Raw genomic sequence first — 18,167 nt, forward strand, 5'->3', positions numbered from 1 at the left:
AAAAAGTTAAAAATGAAATATTGAAATCAAATATTTGAAAAGAAAAATGATTAAAAAGAAAATGAATGGTAATACAAATTGCTAAGAATAGCTCTATTTTTTAAAAGTGAAAACAAAATAAATTCAATGCACAATTTGTCTTTGCGGGCCACCTAAAATTATGCGGCTGGCCGTATCTGGCCCCTGGGCCTCGACTTTCACACCTGTGCTCTACTTGGATATTAATTATACATCACATCCATTAAATCATTAACTATGCCTCAATGTTGATGAGGAAGAGATAATTTGTCTGTTATTGCCTTTTGGAAAGGTACAACTTGTGTGTTAAATAAATCTTATCTTCAAATGAAGAAAAAGCCTGCACCTGCTCCCTGTCATCGAGGAACAAAAATGATCCCATTTATTAGATTGGAGTCGCGTAAGACGATGCCTGGAGAACAGCACAGAACTTGATCCAGTTGTTGTTTTGCACGTGTTAATTGGTGAGCAACACAAGTGTGGCCAAAAGATTATTACAGGCGTAAGCGACCACAGCAGGGTATTGGTGAAATTGAATTACACCTAGCTATTGTTTAATTGACCTCTCAACGAGCCAATTAGGCACATCGGGAGGGATGAGCTTTTCTCTTTCAGGCTCATCTCGACGGGAAAGGGGAGAGTTTACCTAGTCAACATTACACAGTGGAGATCAAATGGATTTCTCATCATTTGGCTAATGATAGGAAGGCAAAATGAAAGCTATTTTAAACCTCACTTGTGCTTCTGCTGATGGTGATAAATTTGCTGTTAGATTGAATCGTGCTGATGATGAAGATGATCGCATCCAAACATAACATCATTTATTACCATCTTCACAATATAAGGATGTGCGCTAGATGAAATTTTCTTATTCGTTTTAATTTTCCATTTTTCTTCCCAAATAATATTTAGCCTCCATGACACAGAGTGATCAATTGGGAAACTTTTTGCTTGTACAATGGATGAGCTGAAGACACTATATGTTGATAGAGGTGATATTTGAAATCCTAATTTATTTGGTCCTTCTTGAATTATTCATAGTCAGGACTGGAGTGAGTTTCTATCTTATGGCTGTAGCCTGAGTCACGCTGAATCAATACACTGGTCATAATTTATCAACAATCAATAGTGCATTTACTTTGTTGTTAACCTTTACCTTACCCTACATAGATGATCATTCATTTTAAAAGAACGTCTCTAACATTAAAACTTGAACCATATAAATTGTCCAAAAAAAAGAAACTAATTTGGGGTTTTCATTATCGCATGCTTTAGTGAAAATGATCTGATCTTTTTTTAAGGATGAGAAGAAATTTAGCGCTTAACTCAGGCGATTATAAGCATAAAACAGTCTCATACAAAAGGCAGGATGATACTTTTGCATTTCTGCCTTTTTCTATGTCACATCAGCAAAGCTCTCACTCTCTCACTCAGCAGTCTTGCCAATTAGTGGTTTGTGTCTTGGATTTCATTTCCTCCCTGACCATAGTCCAAAACTACAGACAATGCAATTACAGTTGACGTCTTGTCACTCTTGTCTCGTCGTCATCAGAAAACAAAAGAACCCCAAAGATAGACGACCGCTAAGTGTCTGTCCCAAAATAAAGACTACAAGACAAATTTCAGATTTGAAGAGGCCAAAATAAAATAACATTCAAAACAAATATTTTTACGCCCATACAAGATCAATTGATATCTTTTTTCTTAATATTTCAGTATAAAAAAAAATTGAAATGTAGAAAATGTTGAAAAAATGAGATTACAAAATGGTGTCGAACTACCAAACCAGCCACTTAGATTTAAGTTCTTGAACCCCGGACTTCTCCTCCTCCTCCGTACTTCCTCTACCTTGTTCTTGACAGGCCGCTGACCCAGTTCCTTGCCCGTGGAAAACTACAGAGCGAGTCATTATGGCTAAAGCGACAAAAGATTCTGTTGAGCGGCTGTGTGATGTTGAAACACTGATTCTCCTGTCTGCCTCAGCGGGATGGAGCAGAGTGGGGCTTCATTCATGTACAGTCACAGCCTGTTAATGTTCAACCGCAGACAGGAACTGATTGGAGTATTTCTACGTCCCCTCATTATTCCACACCTTCATCTATAGCCACAAACATCTGAGAGCAAGATCAACTCAAAGGAAGTTAAGTTTCAATTTTCTCGAGAGCTCCCTAACTTTCTACATCAGCCCCTTTAATAAGCAAAAGCAGGATGCCCTCTTTGTTGGGAAAGGAATCCCTCCTGTGTGCGTGGGGAAGGTGTGTGGGAGTGCAATGTGGGCGTTCCCCATACAGAAAGTCTGTAAAGGCCAACCCACACATTGGGATGCCGCCTGCATCCCTGCCATGACATCCGACTGGAGTCTGTCAGCAAAACAGCCAACATGGCAGAAAGTATTGAAGACGAGGGCAACGGGCAAAACAAAGGCTGTGTGTGAGAGGGGAAGTGTGAAGAAAGGGAAGAGCGTGTGAGTGTAATGTACACTGATATGGAGAAACTTTGTGTCGGTGGGGCCATCCTGGTGTGCAGAATTGTCTCACTCCTACACTCGCATTCCTCGGTACGAAATGGAAGGAAAGCAGCAGAATGAACAGATGCAGTGAGAAGTACCTGCATAAAGCAAGAAGATGTGTAGGAGGTGATGCTCTTTTCTAGGCTTTGAATGACATCCAAAATAGACCACACAATGACAAAGATTTGGTCATGCTTGGCTGAAGTGACTGGAATCAATCAAAGAAAATAGAAAAGGGAGTCTCGTTTATGTGAGGACTTTGTTTAACTAGAGCATGAAATCACCGTGACTAACAGCAGCAACATTAACATTGTGAGCAATTAAGCAATTAAACTACATCTAATGCAAGCGTTATGTCGATATTTCTAAAATACTAAATTTCATGTCATGACTAAAATTGCAAATTGTCTTCACTTTTAAAAATCATCTTTTTTTAAATTATTATTATTAAAAATTATTACATTTATTTGGGTTGACAGTCAAACTATGACTACAATGCGGCCCGTGACAAAAATTCTTTTGATACCCCTGCTCTAAGTCTCACATGCTCTGTTGGAGTACAATAAACAATTAATGAGATATTTTAACATTGTCTTTGTGCATATCAAAGAATAAAATAAAACAAAGAAAATACCAATTCATATTAAACACTATTGACCATCATTTCACGGTGCGTTAGCACCCTCTAGTGGCGGAAAACCGAACAGTTTTACTAACAAGGAAATCATCCAATTTGATCATGCACTATTTCTACTTTGATGAATGATAAACAACACTGATAATTTCTTTTGAGATTTTTACTTTTAGATTATATAAAACATTTAAGACAGTAGCACATAAAGTACATAGCAGGTATGAACAGCATGAACATCCCATTACGCTGAACTTTGGAAGGAGAAAAACAGTAGGACAGCCACAATGAGGTCAATTATCCACATACAATATTTCAAAGTAGAAACAAAACCATGAGCATCACCCCATCACTTGCTCTTACACACACACACACCTCTGCTTAGCCAAATGTATCCAACATGATAATGACAGAAATGGACCACAGGCCAGTCATTTCAGTCAGTTCAACAAAGTCCACAAACAAAAAACATAATCATTTACAATGTATTTTTTCACTTACTATGCATGTTGCTTAGTGCGACTTGTGGCGTTCCTTGCCTTGAACAATCCTCTTTTTTTAGCATGGAGTGCGCTGAAGTGCATGGCGCTGAAGATTTGAAGCTTTGACATGACGTCAGACATATGAAGCAGAATGGCTTGTCATTACGTTCAACAAAAAAATAGAAACTTTCCCACTCTGCGTTCATCTTGATATTTCCGTTTAGCTGTGCATTTTTTCCTGCCATTTTGAAAGCAAAATTGACACTTGTTTAATGGGTTTGCTTTGTGGAAGTTCACCTTATGCGCATGCGTGTTTGACGAAAATACCATATTGCACTCAAGCGAAGCGAACACGCAAAGAAAGTGAAAGATCGCCCTCTGGTGGCAAAAGAGAGAACTGGCCAAGAGGGCAACAGGGAAAACACATACATACTACACACAACGTCTGGATAAAAAAAAAAAAAAAAAGACATTCATTTATGCATCAATTGTTTGTTTTCGCTCCTGTATTATAGGAAAGTCCCACCTAAGCTGAAAGGGGTGAACTTCTGTGCCTGCTGGGCACCAATCTCAGCCACGTAAAGCGCCCCTGATTTTAGGTCCAAGTCAACCAAATGTGGTTTGACTTCATCAGCAAGTTGAATCACACTGACCACCTTGCACTGACCAATTAAACCCACCGGCGGTGCCTCCAGTAGTGAAATTTGGTTGGTGTTGAGCTGGACTACAACAAAATATTTCTTGTCCGGGGTGAGGCGGACTGAGTAAGGGGCATCCTCAGTGAAGCAGCTCCCCCACGATCCCAGCCAGCCCCCCGTGAGGGAGTTGAAAACTTGGATCCTCTTGTTTGCCCTGTCAGCCACCCATACCCTTTGAGCACTGTCAATTGTCACACTGTGAGGGATGTTGAACTGAGCTAGGCCTTGTCCCTTTTCTCCATGAACCCACAACACTTCCTGTTCTCTGGATAATTTGATGAGGCGATTATTCATCCCACCGTCACCGTCTACTATGTACATTTCCCCGGAGTCATGGACGAAGATCTCAGCTGGCTGGTCAAACTGCAGCGGATGAAGCCCGGAGCCAGCTTGCCCTGGTGTACCAAGGACCTGCAAAATGGATTTTTTTTTTAATAGATTTTATCTGGGGGTGTGGTTTTCTCCAGTGTAAAATTCAAGGTTGGGAAACTAGTTTGCTCTGCCAAATGCGTTGTCTGATAACAAAACAAAACTTCTGAACTTGATACACACTCGTTTCTCATTGACATGAGATCAAATTATTCTGTTATGTGTATTGCAATGTTGAGTTGGTAATACAAATCAACAGTATTGGTTTCAGACCTATTGCGATTTTTGTTTGTACAGTATTGAAAGATGTCAAAGGTCACAACATTCTTGCAATGACTGAGAGTAGGAGAGGCCACAGACTTTGAAAACCAAACTAACTAACAGGAAGTTGGAGAGAGACAGCAAAGTACACAAAAGCATCCTTTTGCTTTGTTTACCTGCAGAAGATTCCCCGATGGTGAGTATTGTTTGATGCAATGGCCATACGGACCATTTCCCACATCTGTGATCCAGACAGTTGGGTTTGACAAGGCATCTGCTAAAAATATACCATGGGGCATCTCTAAGGTACTTGTATTCCAGTACATGAGGAAATCGCCTTCTGTTGTAAACACCAGCACCTTGGGCACATTGTCCCCTAAAGGAGGGAACACCACAACACCATGTTGGCATAAATAACAGAAACAATGGATTTGCTAATAATCGGGATTTACCTCTCTGTGCCACATAAACGACACCAGCGTACTGGTTGACAGCCACCCCAAATACATTCCCAGAGAAGAGTTCTGGGTTTTTGGGCCAGGTCACATCCAGTTTGTACAATGGCCTGCCCAGTAGCTGATAGTCTTGTCCGAGGATTGAGTTGCCAGCCTGCTGAGGGCTGAACACATCGTATAGCAGCATCATAAGAAATAATAAAGAGACCATAGCGGTCAATATCAAGCACGTATAGCTTCTACTTTTCATCGGCAGCTGGACTGTATTACGACTCCCGTACCGATCGTACACAAAAATACTGCTCGACCGTATCTAGCAGTACTTTTTCCTGTTTACAATTTACTTCCTGGTTAATGCGGGACCTCAATGAACCTGCGTCAAGTTAAAAAAAGAAAAGCCTTCCGATAAAAGGATGTAGCTGTTACATTTCAACACTAAAATACTAAATCATTTATTTCACCGGGGCTTTAGAACAACAAATATATTGTCCAAATATGTGGTTATTAATGTGCTCGCCCTTCTATATTGAAATACATGCGTAACATTTCAATGTGTTTTATTTGATCAATTCAAACAATTCTACTTCCGGTAGGTTGTCGACGCTATGACGTGGAACGTAGTGTAGTCGATGGAGGCGACTGAGCCGCCGACAGGAATTTTCGTCTCCAGTACTTCTTTGAATCGCACTTAAGGCTCAGTTCGGATGACAGTCCGTAAGAGACCGACACATCCTTCATGCAGTGAAAACCAGCAAAGATTTGGATGCATGGAGGTCGTGGATAGTCCGCTTAATCTGGTAAATTTCGGTCGTGATGTTGCAATAACAGGCTAACGTTGCTATAGGTCGCAATGGTAAGCTCAGCTGCGTTAGCTTCCCCCACAGCGGCTCGCTCTTCTCTTTGTCGTGTTTATTGTGCTACTGTCTGATAGCCTTGACCAAATTGAGTGTATATTATTAATAGACAAGTTCTACTTGTTTGAATACAAGTGTATACGATCTGAAAAGAGTATTCTGTATAGTAGAGCAGCTTTTGTTTCATTATTTCCCAAGTGAACTCAATGTGTTTTTGTGCGTTCTTCCGAAGGCCCATCAGCAATGCAGAAAGGCAGATCGTTTGTTTTCTGCTGGAAAGTATGAAGAGGCAATTTCATGCCATGGGAAAGCAGCAGGTATCAATCATGTCGTGCTATTATTTGTAATTCAAATCAAAGTGGTAGGGCTGCGACGTCATCATTACATGAACAATGTGTGTTAAGAACCTGGTCTCTTTTACAGAACTTTTGACAGAAGCAATGAAGACAACCGAGTGTAAACAGGTGAGTCTTTTTCGGTCTGCGTTTCTTCGGTCGTTACCAGCGAATAGTTTGAACGAATTATCAGGCCAAATAAAAATAACAGTATGTGAAGGGCTACCTTGGGATCAGTCTTTGTCATAAATAGTGTGGTCTGATTTCTCCACCTGACAGAAAATGGGTCTCGAAACCCCTTTTTTTTTGTTTTTTAATGAGTCTAATTGAATTGTGTAGTCTTACATCAGCTACTATTCATTTTGTGCTTGCAGGCTCGTGTGTCCATGGAGTTGCAGAGGGACAGGCATATTAAACAGCAGCATCTTATCCAGGAGCGCTGGAAGAAGGAAGCCCGTCGGGAGGCCACGAAAGCCCGACCTGACTCGGGTTCTGCCCTCCTCATGCCATCCCAGTCAGCAGGCCAGACCGTGGTCCCCCCCCCAAATGCTGTTGCACATGGAGGAGGTACAGAGAGAGAGTACGACACTCTACTCTACCAGCTTCAAACTCGACAGGTCGGAAGCCTCCAAACTGTGACCCCCTGTCCTGGATCGAAGACCACCAAAGATGACAAAACTCGCCTGGAAGAACAACAAACCACAATTGAAGACTTGAGGCGCCTCGTCAACCATCTGATGGACGAGAACCAGCGGCTCAGCTCTGAGAACGATAGGCTCCAATCTGAAAACACCCGACTGCGGGCTGAGGCGGCAGATGTTGTGGAGCGCTCTGAGCTCTGGGTGCTCCCTCAGGCAGGGGCCGCCTTGGCGACTGGGGGCAACCAGGAGAGGAAAGGCCGAGGCAAAGGAAAGGAAATAGCAATCCCTCAGCTGCCCCCACTGGAGATGCCTGCTCAGGAAGATTTGTGTTTGGATGACCTGCCTCCTCTAGAGCTGCCAGAGGACATCCAAAATGAACTACAGGAGCTTTTGGACAAAGAAAAACTGTGAAAAACAATTTCTTTTTAACATCAACATTGATTTCAGGGTTCAAAATGATTTCTATCTTTTTTGGTTTGGCTACCAAAATCTTGGATCTTGAACACAGAATACACAAATGATGCTTGAGCCTCCAGGTCGAGTTCACCCTCCCAGTTATGAGCAGAAAAAAGTACAACTAGTTCAAGTGAATCATCACTCTACTCCTAAATTGAAATATTAGTGTGGTCACGCACCGCTTATACAAACTCAAGGATTCTTGATTGAGAAATTCCTCTCACAAGACAGTCAGGATATTCACTGCTATTTTATTTCTGTACCTTGTATTATTTACAACGTGATAAGTTCATAGGGGCCCTGAAAATCCCATATCAAGGGTTACCTCTGTGAGGACATGATGTGAATTAGTGGCATTAAACCTGATATATTATGGGTTCCGATTGATTTTCTGCTAAGAATCCTTAGAAAAGGGCAGTCGATGATGAAATTTCAAAATACCTTACATGTGTTGTCAGCCATTCGGGGCACTGCTCCGATTAACACACTAACATGTTTTGAGAGCATGTTTTTTTTATTGTGTATGAAATGAATCAAATAAATGTAATTTAATCAGAAATCTATGCATGCATTTTTGGAGGTCCTTTAATTAAAAAGGGATATATTAGCTGTGCCTACCATTCATTCCTTCATGGACCTGGTGAGTCACTTTATCACATCAACATTGTTAATGAGAAGCAAAAAAAAACAATGATTAAATATCTAACAGATGCAGTTAAGTTGTTGATCTACTCACATATGCCAGTTTATTCCAGGCCCTTCAAAAGAGGTCTAAAAATAAATTCCTCACACACATTGACACAAATTTTATTGCCATACTTTTATTGAATTACAATCCAGTAATCCACAAAACAGTTAGCCAAAACCTGAGCCACGCTACTCTAAAGTACACAAAGCTTTGGTATATAATTAGTCAGTTCTGTGCATTGCCTGGACAATATGACAAGATTTGGCTGGTTTCATCAAAAGCTGTAACAGACTGTAAATCGTGGCTGTCCATGTTGATCAACAAACATGTCTGCATGCACAACTTTGTCAAGCAGCCGAAGGGCGGTCAACAACCTTCCGCCTATAAGCACATCAGAGGTAAGCCTCTTGGTGGTAGTGTTTTATTTTTTTTAATTAACAACAGCTCCACCACCCAGTCTCCAAGGAAGTCCTTAATTTCAGTTAAAATGTTATTTGTCTGATGATGCTGGAGGGCAACTGTATTCCTAAATAGACTCCAAATACATCAAATGTAATTACTATGTTCATTGCGCTCGCCCTGTCAAGTAAGAAAATAAAAATTGGATAGCGATCTACGATTGAGATAATAATCATGATCAATCTAGTCAGTAATAAGCAATGAAATAAGCACTGTAATCAACTTTCGGCACTGTGCCATCTTCCTCCATTTTGGAAAAGAAATAAGAGCCACGTAATTTCCACTGATTCAGCACAGTGACAACTGTAGCTCATTTTAAATGCCATAAAGTCAATAACTTAAATGGAGTGTATCAATACATTGATTTATCAAACGTACAACTATTTTGTGTTCAGCATCCTACTTGCAATGACGACGCCGATACAAATTGAGATGACAAGCAACAAAACAGCAGTTTAAAAAAGCTTTGGGATGAGATGCAGATACAAAAACAGCTATGGATAATATAAAAGCCCTTCTAATCCAAACATTACAAATAAAAGGAAGAAAAGATCATACATTATTAAAAGTAAGTTATTGAAAATACGAATGCACTTAACATTTTGCTCCAATTTTTCATGGGCTGTAGTATTTTAAAAAATTAAGACTTTTCCATGTGCTGTACAATTGTACAGAAAAGGCCAAAGTTGCTCAAAATATTATTCACAAATCTGTGTCAGTGAGCATGAGTTCATCCTTCCACCTAGTAAAAGGTTTGTGGCATTAGAAGTGTTGTATGTTGGCCCAATTGAATTTGTAATTGAATAGCCCTGGTAGATACAAATATTTCAGACGGATAATATCTTTGACTACTCAGCAGTGTATCCGTGGGTGTGTGTGTGTGTATACGTGTGTCAGAAGAAGTCGCTTCACACTCCATAATTAATTGAGCTGAGCGCTGGTCTCTTCTTCCCTTTAATCTTCAGTGATCCATAGCGAGCCTAGCAACAAGAAAAATAATGAACACTTGTATGACACCGTAGGATCTAACAGTGATGACTTTTACGTTCCACAAAGCACGGCTTACATCTTTGCGGACTCTGGCCCGTGTCAGCTTGACACTCTGAGATCGCCTCAGTCCTTTTTGAGAAACAGCCTCGTCTTCAGAGAAAGTCGGCTCGGTGTCGTCATCGCTCCTGTCGTCTTGGTCGTAAAAGTATTCTGAAAAATGAATTGTAGTTTTTATTGTAGCTCCTTCACCATCATGATGGTGATAGAATCAATGTGATGACTGGACGGAGCATCTGTGAAAAGGCGGCAAGGATGGGGCGGGGTTCAGTCTGAAAGTGCGTGTTGGTCTACCTGCATCATCAGGTACATCAGCACTCTGAGCTCGTCTGACGGCTGGATTGCCCGCGTGGGCGGTGTATCGATACAGCTGGTTTTCTCCTCTGCCGTCTTGCTGGTTGATCTGTGTGAGGTCATGCATGCTCAAGCTGCGCAGCTTATCTGTGATGGCACCTTGACCCTGGGACAGACAGAAAAACCCACAGTTGCTTCTTTTAATCGAGTTACTTAAAGGTTCCACTGTCCACCCAAACAACACCATCTAGAAAAGTACACTTGTTCATGGACACAATTTCAAGAAAAACAATGCATCCATGTACTTGGTGGACAGATCATTGTGAGCACGACATGGACATGAGGACATGAGAACAATGCTGGTGTGGAAATGGTGGTCCATGCAACTGAGATTTATTTCTTTTTACCTCCCAGAGGAGCCTGGTGAAGCACAAAAGCCCTAGGGAAAGAAGGAGGTCAGTATAGAGAAACAAGAAGAAGCAGACCCATGCAGCAACTTGCCATGTTAGCAAATCAGTGTCCACTGCCATCAACCAAGCATAGTACCAGAAAGTAGACAGAAAGCAAAAATGTAAATAAATGAATAACCCTCTTACTACAGCCGAACATGGAAAATAACATCAATACTTGCCTTGACAGCTGCAGTGACAGCAGCGGTGGCCGCGATGCTGAGGCCTTGCTTGCCGAAGTTCACCATGGTCTCGTAACTTCGTTCTTTGGCCTGCACGATGTACTCATCTATTTCCTAGAGGAAGATGGTTAACAGGACATTTGTTCAGGACAGTTCCATCACGTACATAAAAGGCATTGAAAATCGAGTCACCCTCTCTCTGGAAGACAGCAGCGGGTGCAGACATTTCCTATAAATGAGACTTGCTCCTCTTGTGTAAGGGGACAAGAGCCAGATCACAAATGCTACCTTCAGTTCATAGTACAAAGGAAACCTGGAGATAAACAAAACACATACAATCGATCCAAGTGGTGTGGTACTGTTTGGGACAAATGTCTGGTACTATAGCTAGCTATATATTATTATGGTTAACTCACCATGCCAGTGTAAGGTCCGTGATGGTCTCCACTACAGTGTAGAGGGCAAAAACAATCCAGTACATCATCCACCGGACCTATAGAGGAGGATTGTTTTTCCAAAAATATTATTTTTCATCTCATACCACGATACAGACAAGTCCTTATGTCAGATTCGGAAGCATCGCAATGTGTGTAGCGAGCCTTAGCTGCATTAGGTCAATGTGTGTGTTTAAATGGTCTTACATATTCCTTGACATTTTTTGTCTTGACAGCTTTGTAGGAGTAATATGCAGGATAGAGGGTCCCAAACACAAGCCTGCATGACAAAAACAAATAAGCTATGATTTCTAATGATACAAATTATAGCCTCAGTTATTTGTTTATAGTACACAATCACGAAAGTACTGCAATGTTATGCAATGTAACATGATCCATAGGCATGATGTTTATGCGGTTGACGAAGAACAATGCGACAATAAAGTGCAATAATGACTTCTTAACTCATGAATTAGCTCGACTTGAACCAAACTACGACATTTGATGCATTGGGCCGGACTCGCCTAAATGTGGAATGGCGGGGTTGGACGATAGAATTCCAGCTGGAGCTGGCACTCCTTGACAGATCGACATGTCGAAACATAATAAGCTCCAACTCAGCGCAAGATAATCGGATGACTCACTGACTATATGAACGTTAACATCGATAAAGATCATCTTGGACTGATTCGCAAATCACCACTTAAATAATCATGGTAACAAAAATATCCAGACATAACAATAACGTATAAAACGTCGTCCAAAGTAACTTACAAAACCTAAAAAACAAACAAAGTGCTTCGGCAACTAGTTAGCCCGGGATGCTAACAAAGCTAACTCCCTTCAACCGTCATCTTAAACTGAACCTCGTGAAAACACTTCGTTGATTTGAACCATTTAATCATTTTGTACTTACACGACGCTTCTTGAAATGAGCCAGGACACCATGTTGTTTGTCTTTGGAGTGGTGGACTAAGGTAGAGCTGCCGAGATGATGTCTGTAGCCAAGCCACAGTAAACTTGCAAGGTCTGCCCAAACTTCCAAAGATCCACGAGCTAGCTGCGCTTCAGCCACTCGATTTTTCTGGAATGTTACTTATCCTTTCGTGGTGTGGACATGACTTACAGAATTCTATACGACGTTTTCTGTAGTTACTTATTCCACGAGTTATCTTGCGCGACTGCTTCTCGGTTTCTGGCAACAGAACAACATTCACTGTTAGCTACTGACGTCATGATAAACGAATTCACCTTCTTTCAACTCCTATTGGCCACTCTAAGCTGTTTACAGCATATATCAATTTTCATTGGCTAATGAAGCTTAGTGCTCATTTGTAACTAAACTGCAAATATATCTATTTTTAAGTGTTTTTATTACATAACATCTGTCTCCTAAGAGATGCTGAATTTTATTCTGTCTTGTGCATGTGTTAGATAATAGAAAGTCAAGATGGTTATCTCCAACTATCAGTAGCGGTATCATCACAACCATGAACAGAGGGCCTTTTTGAGTAATACAGGCTTTTTAGAAAAATATCTTTTGATTTGAGCTGGCATGTGTGCCACGTGAGCCTTGACATACGATGTGCATGTTTGTGACTGCATGCAAATATGTGCAAGCTTTGTGTGCAATGAGAGTGTGTAGGGTTGTGGGTGATGGATTCATAGCTACTTGTTATTCATGAAGGTGGTTGCTGCAGTCTGCAGCAGTGTTAGGGAGATTCCCAGTAGAGCGTCTCTGGTCACATAGCCTGTCTGGGATGGCATCAATGGATCACAGTTGAACACAAATGTACTTCCCTATGGGCATTCGGTTTTTAGCTGGTAATCTAAACCTTTGTGTAATATCATACGTGCAATGTTCTCAAATATTGAAATGAATGTACTTGTTGTTTGTGTTCAAGAAGATTGTCCCAGTTCATGTTATTAAGCAGACACTAATTTAGGAACATCAGGTAAACAAACAATTAGGGTAGGGTAAGTGTGACACTTAAAAAATTAATAATAATAATGCATCACAATTCTCTACAATTGTTGAACCAAACAAACACAACATCTTTCTTATATTTCCCTAATAGAAACAATTCTCCAAACTTTTTGCTGACAGGTTTAGTTCTGCCCATGAGCCCCACTCCAGCAATGTTGATTCATGAGGTACTCTGAGATCATTTGGTAGTTTGTGCCAAGATGATACCTCAAAGATGTGCAACTAATGCCCAAGGCTATTTGAAGTCCCTGATGGTGTGTAGGGGGGTACACTCGCCTGACTTGTGATCGATTTCCGCTCAGGCGTGACCGGTTGTCTGTCTCTTTATGTGACCTGCGACTTGCTGGCGACCAGTTCTGGGTGTAGTCTGCTTTGAGGCCATAATAGAAAGTGCACACATCATTTGTGCAAATCAGAATAGTGCACAGCAAAGTACATGCTGGCTCCTCAACCTGTTGTTTTGCATTCGTGCTCAGTGCGCAAAAAATGAGTTATTAACAGATATGAACAGGAAAGCACACTGTGATGCGTGTGTTCGGGAAAAATAGCACGGATGGATTGGAGCGGATGGACACTATCGTGCTGCGGTCTGTGAATGCTGTCGGATCCAGCGGAGAAACACTAGCATGAATTGTAGCTGTGATGCGGTTCAGTGTTCCAGCGTATTTTTTTCAAGCCGAGAGAAAAAGGACTGACTGACGTTCAAGCGGGTGGAGACTACTACGTTTAAATCCCACGGCTTGTTTGCCCCTTTTGCCTTCGTTTTTCATGTTCCTTCGAGTGCGGGCGTCCTTAACACCTTATTAATGTCGTAATAGGCTGATTTGTAAGGGCGTCGTGGTTGGGAAGTTTTTCCGAGGGAGGGTTTTCGGCCAGCGAAGGGCCATGGCATTCGAGGCTCGGCCGGAGCTAGTCGGGAAGAGGTTCCTCTGTGTCGGCGGGGACGAGCCGCCTGAAATCGGCGACATCGCCCGGTGGCCGTGGAGGTCCGGTGTCATTCGAGCTGTGAACCATCGAGACAGTGACAATCTCGACTTGACGGTAAGGAAAACACTGCTTGTCTGTTTCATGCTAAGCCATCGGGAGAAATCTCTTGTTGGTTGGTGGCTGGCCAGCCAGCCAGCCAGCCAGCCAGGCAGGCAAGCAATGCAGTAAGGCGGACATTATTTTGTGTGCGCGCGGGCGCTGGCTTTTAATACAACTTAATACATTGGTCAAACGCCGACGAATCTTTAGGTACCCAAAGCTTTGGATTTTAACTTTGCTTACCAAAGCACTTGAGGAACCAAGTAAATGGGTGTTGGCAGAGTTGTCGAAAATAAACCCACGGTTGTCTAGACAGTACTATGCGCAAAAAAACACCTTTCTCTTTCTTTACGCATATGTGTAACGACTGTCAAGCCAAAGTTGAAGTGAAGTCCGACATTGCTTACGATTCAATGAGTGATCAACAACAATATACACTCGGAATGTAAGCTGCTTGCTCTACCTTATTGTGTTCGGATAGCAGCTGCAATTGCAAAGCATGTGAAGGAATTTAACTAGCAAGCAGCTGAACGCTTTAATCTGCTGTATGTTGCAAATCAGCTGACCGAGGTAGTAAGGTTAACTTTCTCAATTTAGCCCTTATTTAATCTATGCGCTGAGGAGAAGTTATTTATGAATGAAATGGACAGAGTGAGCTTGGTGTTTCACCACAAATGTGGTGTTTTTTCCCCTGACCGACGAAAAACACTTTCGATTCGGACAGTTTGGCAGAGAAATGCTCAGAGTAGACTCGTAAAAACAGAACAGTGTCTTGCTGCAGGCCGAACAATGGGCACTTGTCGTCGTCGCCTAAAACCTTGTCTAAAATCTTCTTGTGATTCCTTGTAATGTGTGTTGAATCTTTGAAACATGTGGGAAATATATTACCGTACACATTCAGGTATCGTATTCTTTTTATTGGCCTTAAACAGCTCCAACAATGAAATATTTGTCCTGACAAACCCTTTGCTGGATAATGCAGTGTTCAAGCCTTTTTTTCTTTTGTTCCGATTGCTTCTGTATCCATATGCGGTGCATTGGCCAAATATCTTGACTTGATCATAAAACGTGATTTGCATTCACTGCAGTTTTCAAATGTCTTATTTGTAGTTGTCACAGACTTCTTTCAAATGAATGTGGACTTTGCAACTTCATGTCTATGTTTTAACTTTATTATCTTTGATATGATTGAGAGGTGTTCCTCTGTGGATTTTTAGATGCCATTCCACATATTGCCCATGAAACAATATTTATATTGTCACTTTGTCGACAGCTGCAGTATGTATGCCACATTAGTCAAATGATTTCACGAAAACATACTATAAATAGATCTTACGAAGCGTCAGTACCAGAAATGTGTTTTCACAGTCATTGCTTTATGTTGTAGGTGTGTTTAATGTTTTGATCACTTAAATGACACACATTCATGTCATAATGACTTCCTGTGTCGAAGGAAGACTCGAGACTGGATTTATGCTGCATGTTTCCAGTGACACGATTCAGAATGCTTTGCTCTCAAGTAGCACAATTTGGAAAATGCGTCATGGCATCTGAAGCAAAAACAAACACATTGTGATATGCATATTTTATGGGTCAGCATAATGATAGTTTTCAGATAATTACACAGCCCTAGTGTATGCTATGATGTCTGTCTTTTGAAAATGTATACCCGGAGCAGTAAGGTGAAGCTGTGTCTTCTTTCGCATCTCTTGCTCTAAGCCTCATCATGTACACTATGTTCATTTGTTTGTATCATACAACAAACACCCAGGCTTCCCTAATTCCCCAGGAGAATTGTTTTTTGTGTGTGATGTGACTTAGACGGACGGACGGCGTAGTGTTCTGGTTTAATTCCATACAATAGGGCACCCTCTCATTAGCAAGAGGCTTAACTAGCTTAGTAAATACAGTGCAGAGGGATTGGAGATTAGATTGGAACAAGTGTGTCAAGACAAGTCTCTGGTCAGACAAGCCAAATCTACGACAAATATTAAGTCTTATAAGTCAACATGATTAGACTGTATATTGCCTTTGGTGTGGTAAACGAATTTTCCCAACACTGTTTGTGTGAAACAAAAGTAGCAATTCATGTTTTGTTGGTTTGTAATCGTCCGCGATGTTTGTAAATGTTACTGCGCATCATGAATATTGCATTGAAGCTTGATTTGAAAAAGAAATTGAAATCGTAGCATCTGCCAGATGACTTGCAATTAGAAAATCATTCAGCCTTGTCTGCCCAGGCCCAGTTAATCTTTACATCATTCACATGTTAATATTTATTCACACGAAAGCCTTGAAGAATACTTCAAATTGCTTCGAAATGTTTGCAAGGAATTGGATTGTCACAAGTCATCATTTAAAATGAAATAGTTTGTTCTCATATCAGTGTCGACCAACTCAACCTGATATCTACATGCTTATCATGTACTTGGACCATTAGTCTGTTCCTCACATGCTGCAGGCAGAGTACGGCTCTGTAAGCTACAATTCCAACTGTAAAAAAAACAAAACAGTACGTTGACAGCATGTGTTGTGTACTGTCGCTATAAATTGACAATTTTGTGACAGATAAAAGGTAGTTTGACGGTTGAACTATTCAAAGTTCAATCATTCAAAAGCCGCTTTAGGTCATAGAAGTCATCCCGAATACAAAGTAATCACAAAAACACAAATTCCCGTATTACATAAGCGCCATAATGGTTTTCATAATGGTCATCATAATGGTGAATAGAAAAAGAAGTTTTCTGGGCTGTTGCCTAGAGGAGCCTTTTGTTGTCAATAACAGTCTCCTTTGTATGTTTGCGTGTGGACAGCGGCTCCACTTCTAGTTTGCTTTTATGGCCGTGACCCTACGTTCACTTTGTTGCTAATCAGCACAAAATCCCAACCTGGGACTGGAAGAGAACCTTCCACATACAGCAGGAGAGTAAAAAGCAAGATATTATTTCCACGCCGCATCAGAACCAACATGTGTCGGCTTGTGAATAGCAGCTTTGTCGGGAGAACAAACAAATGCCGCTGAGGCAAAAAAAAAAAAAACGGATCCAACATTTTGCCTGTACACCCTTAAAACTGCAGGGCTAAAAATTGGACTGTGTTTTGTGCAATTTGACCCAACTTCTTGTGTTGATCAATGTTAGACCTGTAATCTCATGTATATAAATGGTTCCGTTTTAGACTCCTTTTATAATGATAGTATTTAAAGTAGTGTTGTATATAGGTCAAAGGTACTCAAGAGCGTTGTGTTGGTGTTGAAAGGCTTTTTGCTTTTTTCCGTGCTGTTGAATTGTGGCTTCGTAGTTTGAATACATTTCTTTTTGCGTGACTCGTCCACCCAATCATGGCAAGTTGCAATATGATGTTTTTTTAATGCATGGCAGTTAAAACATTCCAATAAGATTGGTCAATGTTCAACTACTTTAAAAGAAAGTCACCGGCCTGGCGTAACCTCTGATCTCCTCACATCACAACTCTCCAGCTGTTCAGTGGATCAAGAAACATCTGGTGGATGTTATTTTCACTGATGTTTTGCTGCTCACCGAAGTGGCCAAAGAGAGAGAAAAAAAAATTTGGGCTATAGAAGACGCCATAAAATGGTTAGCAAGAATGCAGTCAATCAAATTTGTAGTCACGTGACCACCAGGTAGAGTTCAGATGTGATGCAAGCGACACAGACCAGACGCAACTTGACTATTGTTGTTTACACGACGGCTTTTCCGATTGGCGAAAGGAATGAACCACCCTTTGTAAATCCGAATGAAATTCCGGCCTTTTTAGTTGCATTTCTTCATTTCCAATTTGACTGCAACGTGTGACAGCCGCACTTCTTTCAAGGTGTTAGGGTAGCACGTAAGTGGATACATCGAGTTGGTGGTTTGTTTGGCTGGTGCAG

The 18,167-nt window shown here is 41.1% G+C and overlaps 4 protein-coding genes and 1 long non-coding RNA gene across 6 annotated transcripts in view; 3 read left to right on the forward strand and 2 right to left on the reverse strand.

Annotated features, from left to right (window-relative positions):
* Window positions 1-3,309: 3,309 nt before the first annotated feature.
* On the reverse strand, window positions 3,310-5,777 carry LOC119138668 (NHL repeat-containing protein 3-like). Its single transcript, XM_037278968.1, has 3 exons — window positions 5,421-5,777; window positions 5,145-5,344; window positions 3,310-4,749 (listed from the first exon to the last, which is right to left on the reverse strand). Exons 1-3 carry the CDS (start codon window positions 5,671-5,673, stop codon window positions 4,150-4,152), a joined length of 1,053 nt encoding a protein of 350 aa, XP_037134863.1. The 5' UTR covers window positions 5,674-5,777; the 3' UTR covers window positions 3,310-4,149.
* Window positions 5,778-6,034: 257 nt separating this feature from the next.
* nrbf2b (nuclear receptor binding factor 2b) lies at window positions 6,035-8,084 on the forward strand. The gene is made up of 4 exons (XM_037278994.1): window positions 6,035-6,220; window positions 6,510-6,594; window positions 6,701-6,741; window positions 6,987-8,084. The coding sequence occupies exons 1-4, from the start codon at window positions 6,128-6,130 to the stop codon at window positions 7,662-7,664; spliced, it is 897 nt and encodes a 298-aa protein (XP_037134889.1). The 5' UTR covers window positions 6,035-6,127; the 3' UTR covers window positions 7,665-8,084.
* A 623-nt stretch (window positions 8,085-8,707) lies between these two features.
* reep3b (receptor accessory protein 3b) lies at window positions 8,708-12,493 on the reverse strand. The gene is made up of 8 exons (XM_037279009.1): window positions 12,179-12,493; window positions 11,470-11,542; window positions 11,245-11,321; window positions 11,021-11,141; window positions 10,829-10,942; window positions 10,198-10,363; window positions 9,923-10,056; window positions 8,708-9,836 (listed from the first exon to the last, which is right to left on the reverse strand). The coding sequence occupies exons 1-8, from the start codon at window positions 12,208-12,210 to the stop codon at window positions 9,765-9,767; spliced, it is 789 nt and encodes a 262-aa protein (XP_037134904.1). The 5' UTR covers window positions 12,211-12,493; the 3' UTR covers window positions 8,708-9,764.
* On the forward strand, window positions 10,021-10,316 carry LOC119138771. Its single transcript, XR_005101228.1, has 2 exons — window positions 10,021-10,105; window positions 10,158-10,316. It is a non-coding gene; the product is annotated as an uncharacterized LOC119138771 (long non-coding RNA).
* Window positions 12,494-13,890: 1,397 nt separating the features above from the next.
* Window positions 13,891-18,167, forward strand: part of jmjd1cb (jumonji domain containing 1Cb) — a 34,000-nt gene continuing 29,723 nt past the window's right edge. For both annotated transcript variants that reach the window (XM_037278559.1, XM_037278560.1), the window contains exon 1: window positions 13,891-14,290. In XM_037278559.1, coding sequence (XP_037134454.1) covers window positions 14,135-14,290 — 156 coding nt within the window. In that variant the 5' untranslated portion in view covers window positions 13,891-14,134. The remainder of the gene's footprint in view (window positions 14,291-18,167) is intronic.

Source organism: Syngnathus acus, chromosome 19 (assembly GCF_901709675.1).
Source record: "Syngnathus acus chromosome 19, fSynAcu1.2, whole genome shotgun sequence".
Lineage (NCBI taxonomy): Eukaryota > Metazoa > Chordata > Actinopteri > Syngnathiformes > Syngnathidae > Syngnathus > Syngnathus acus.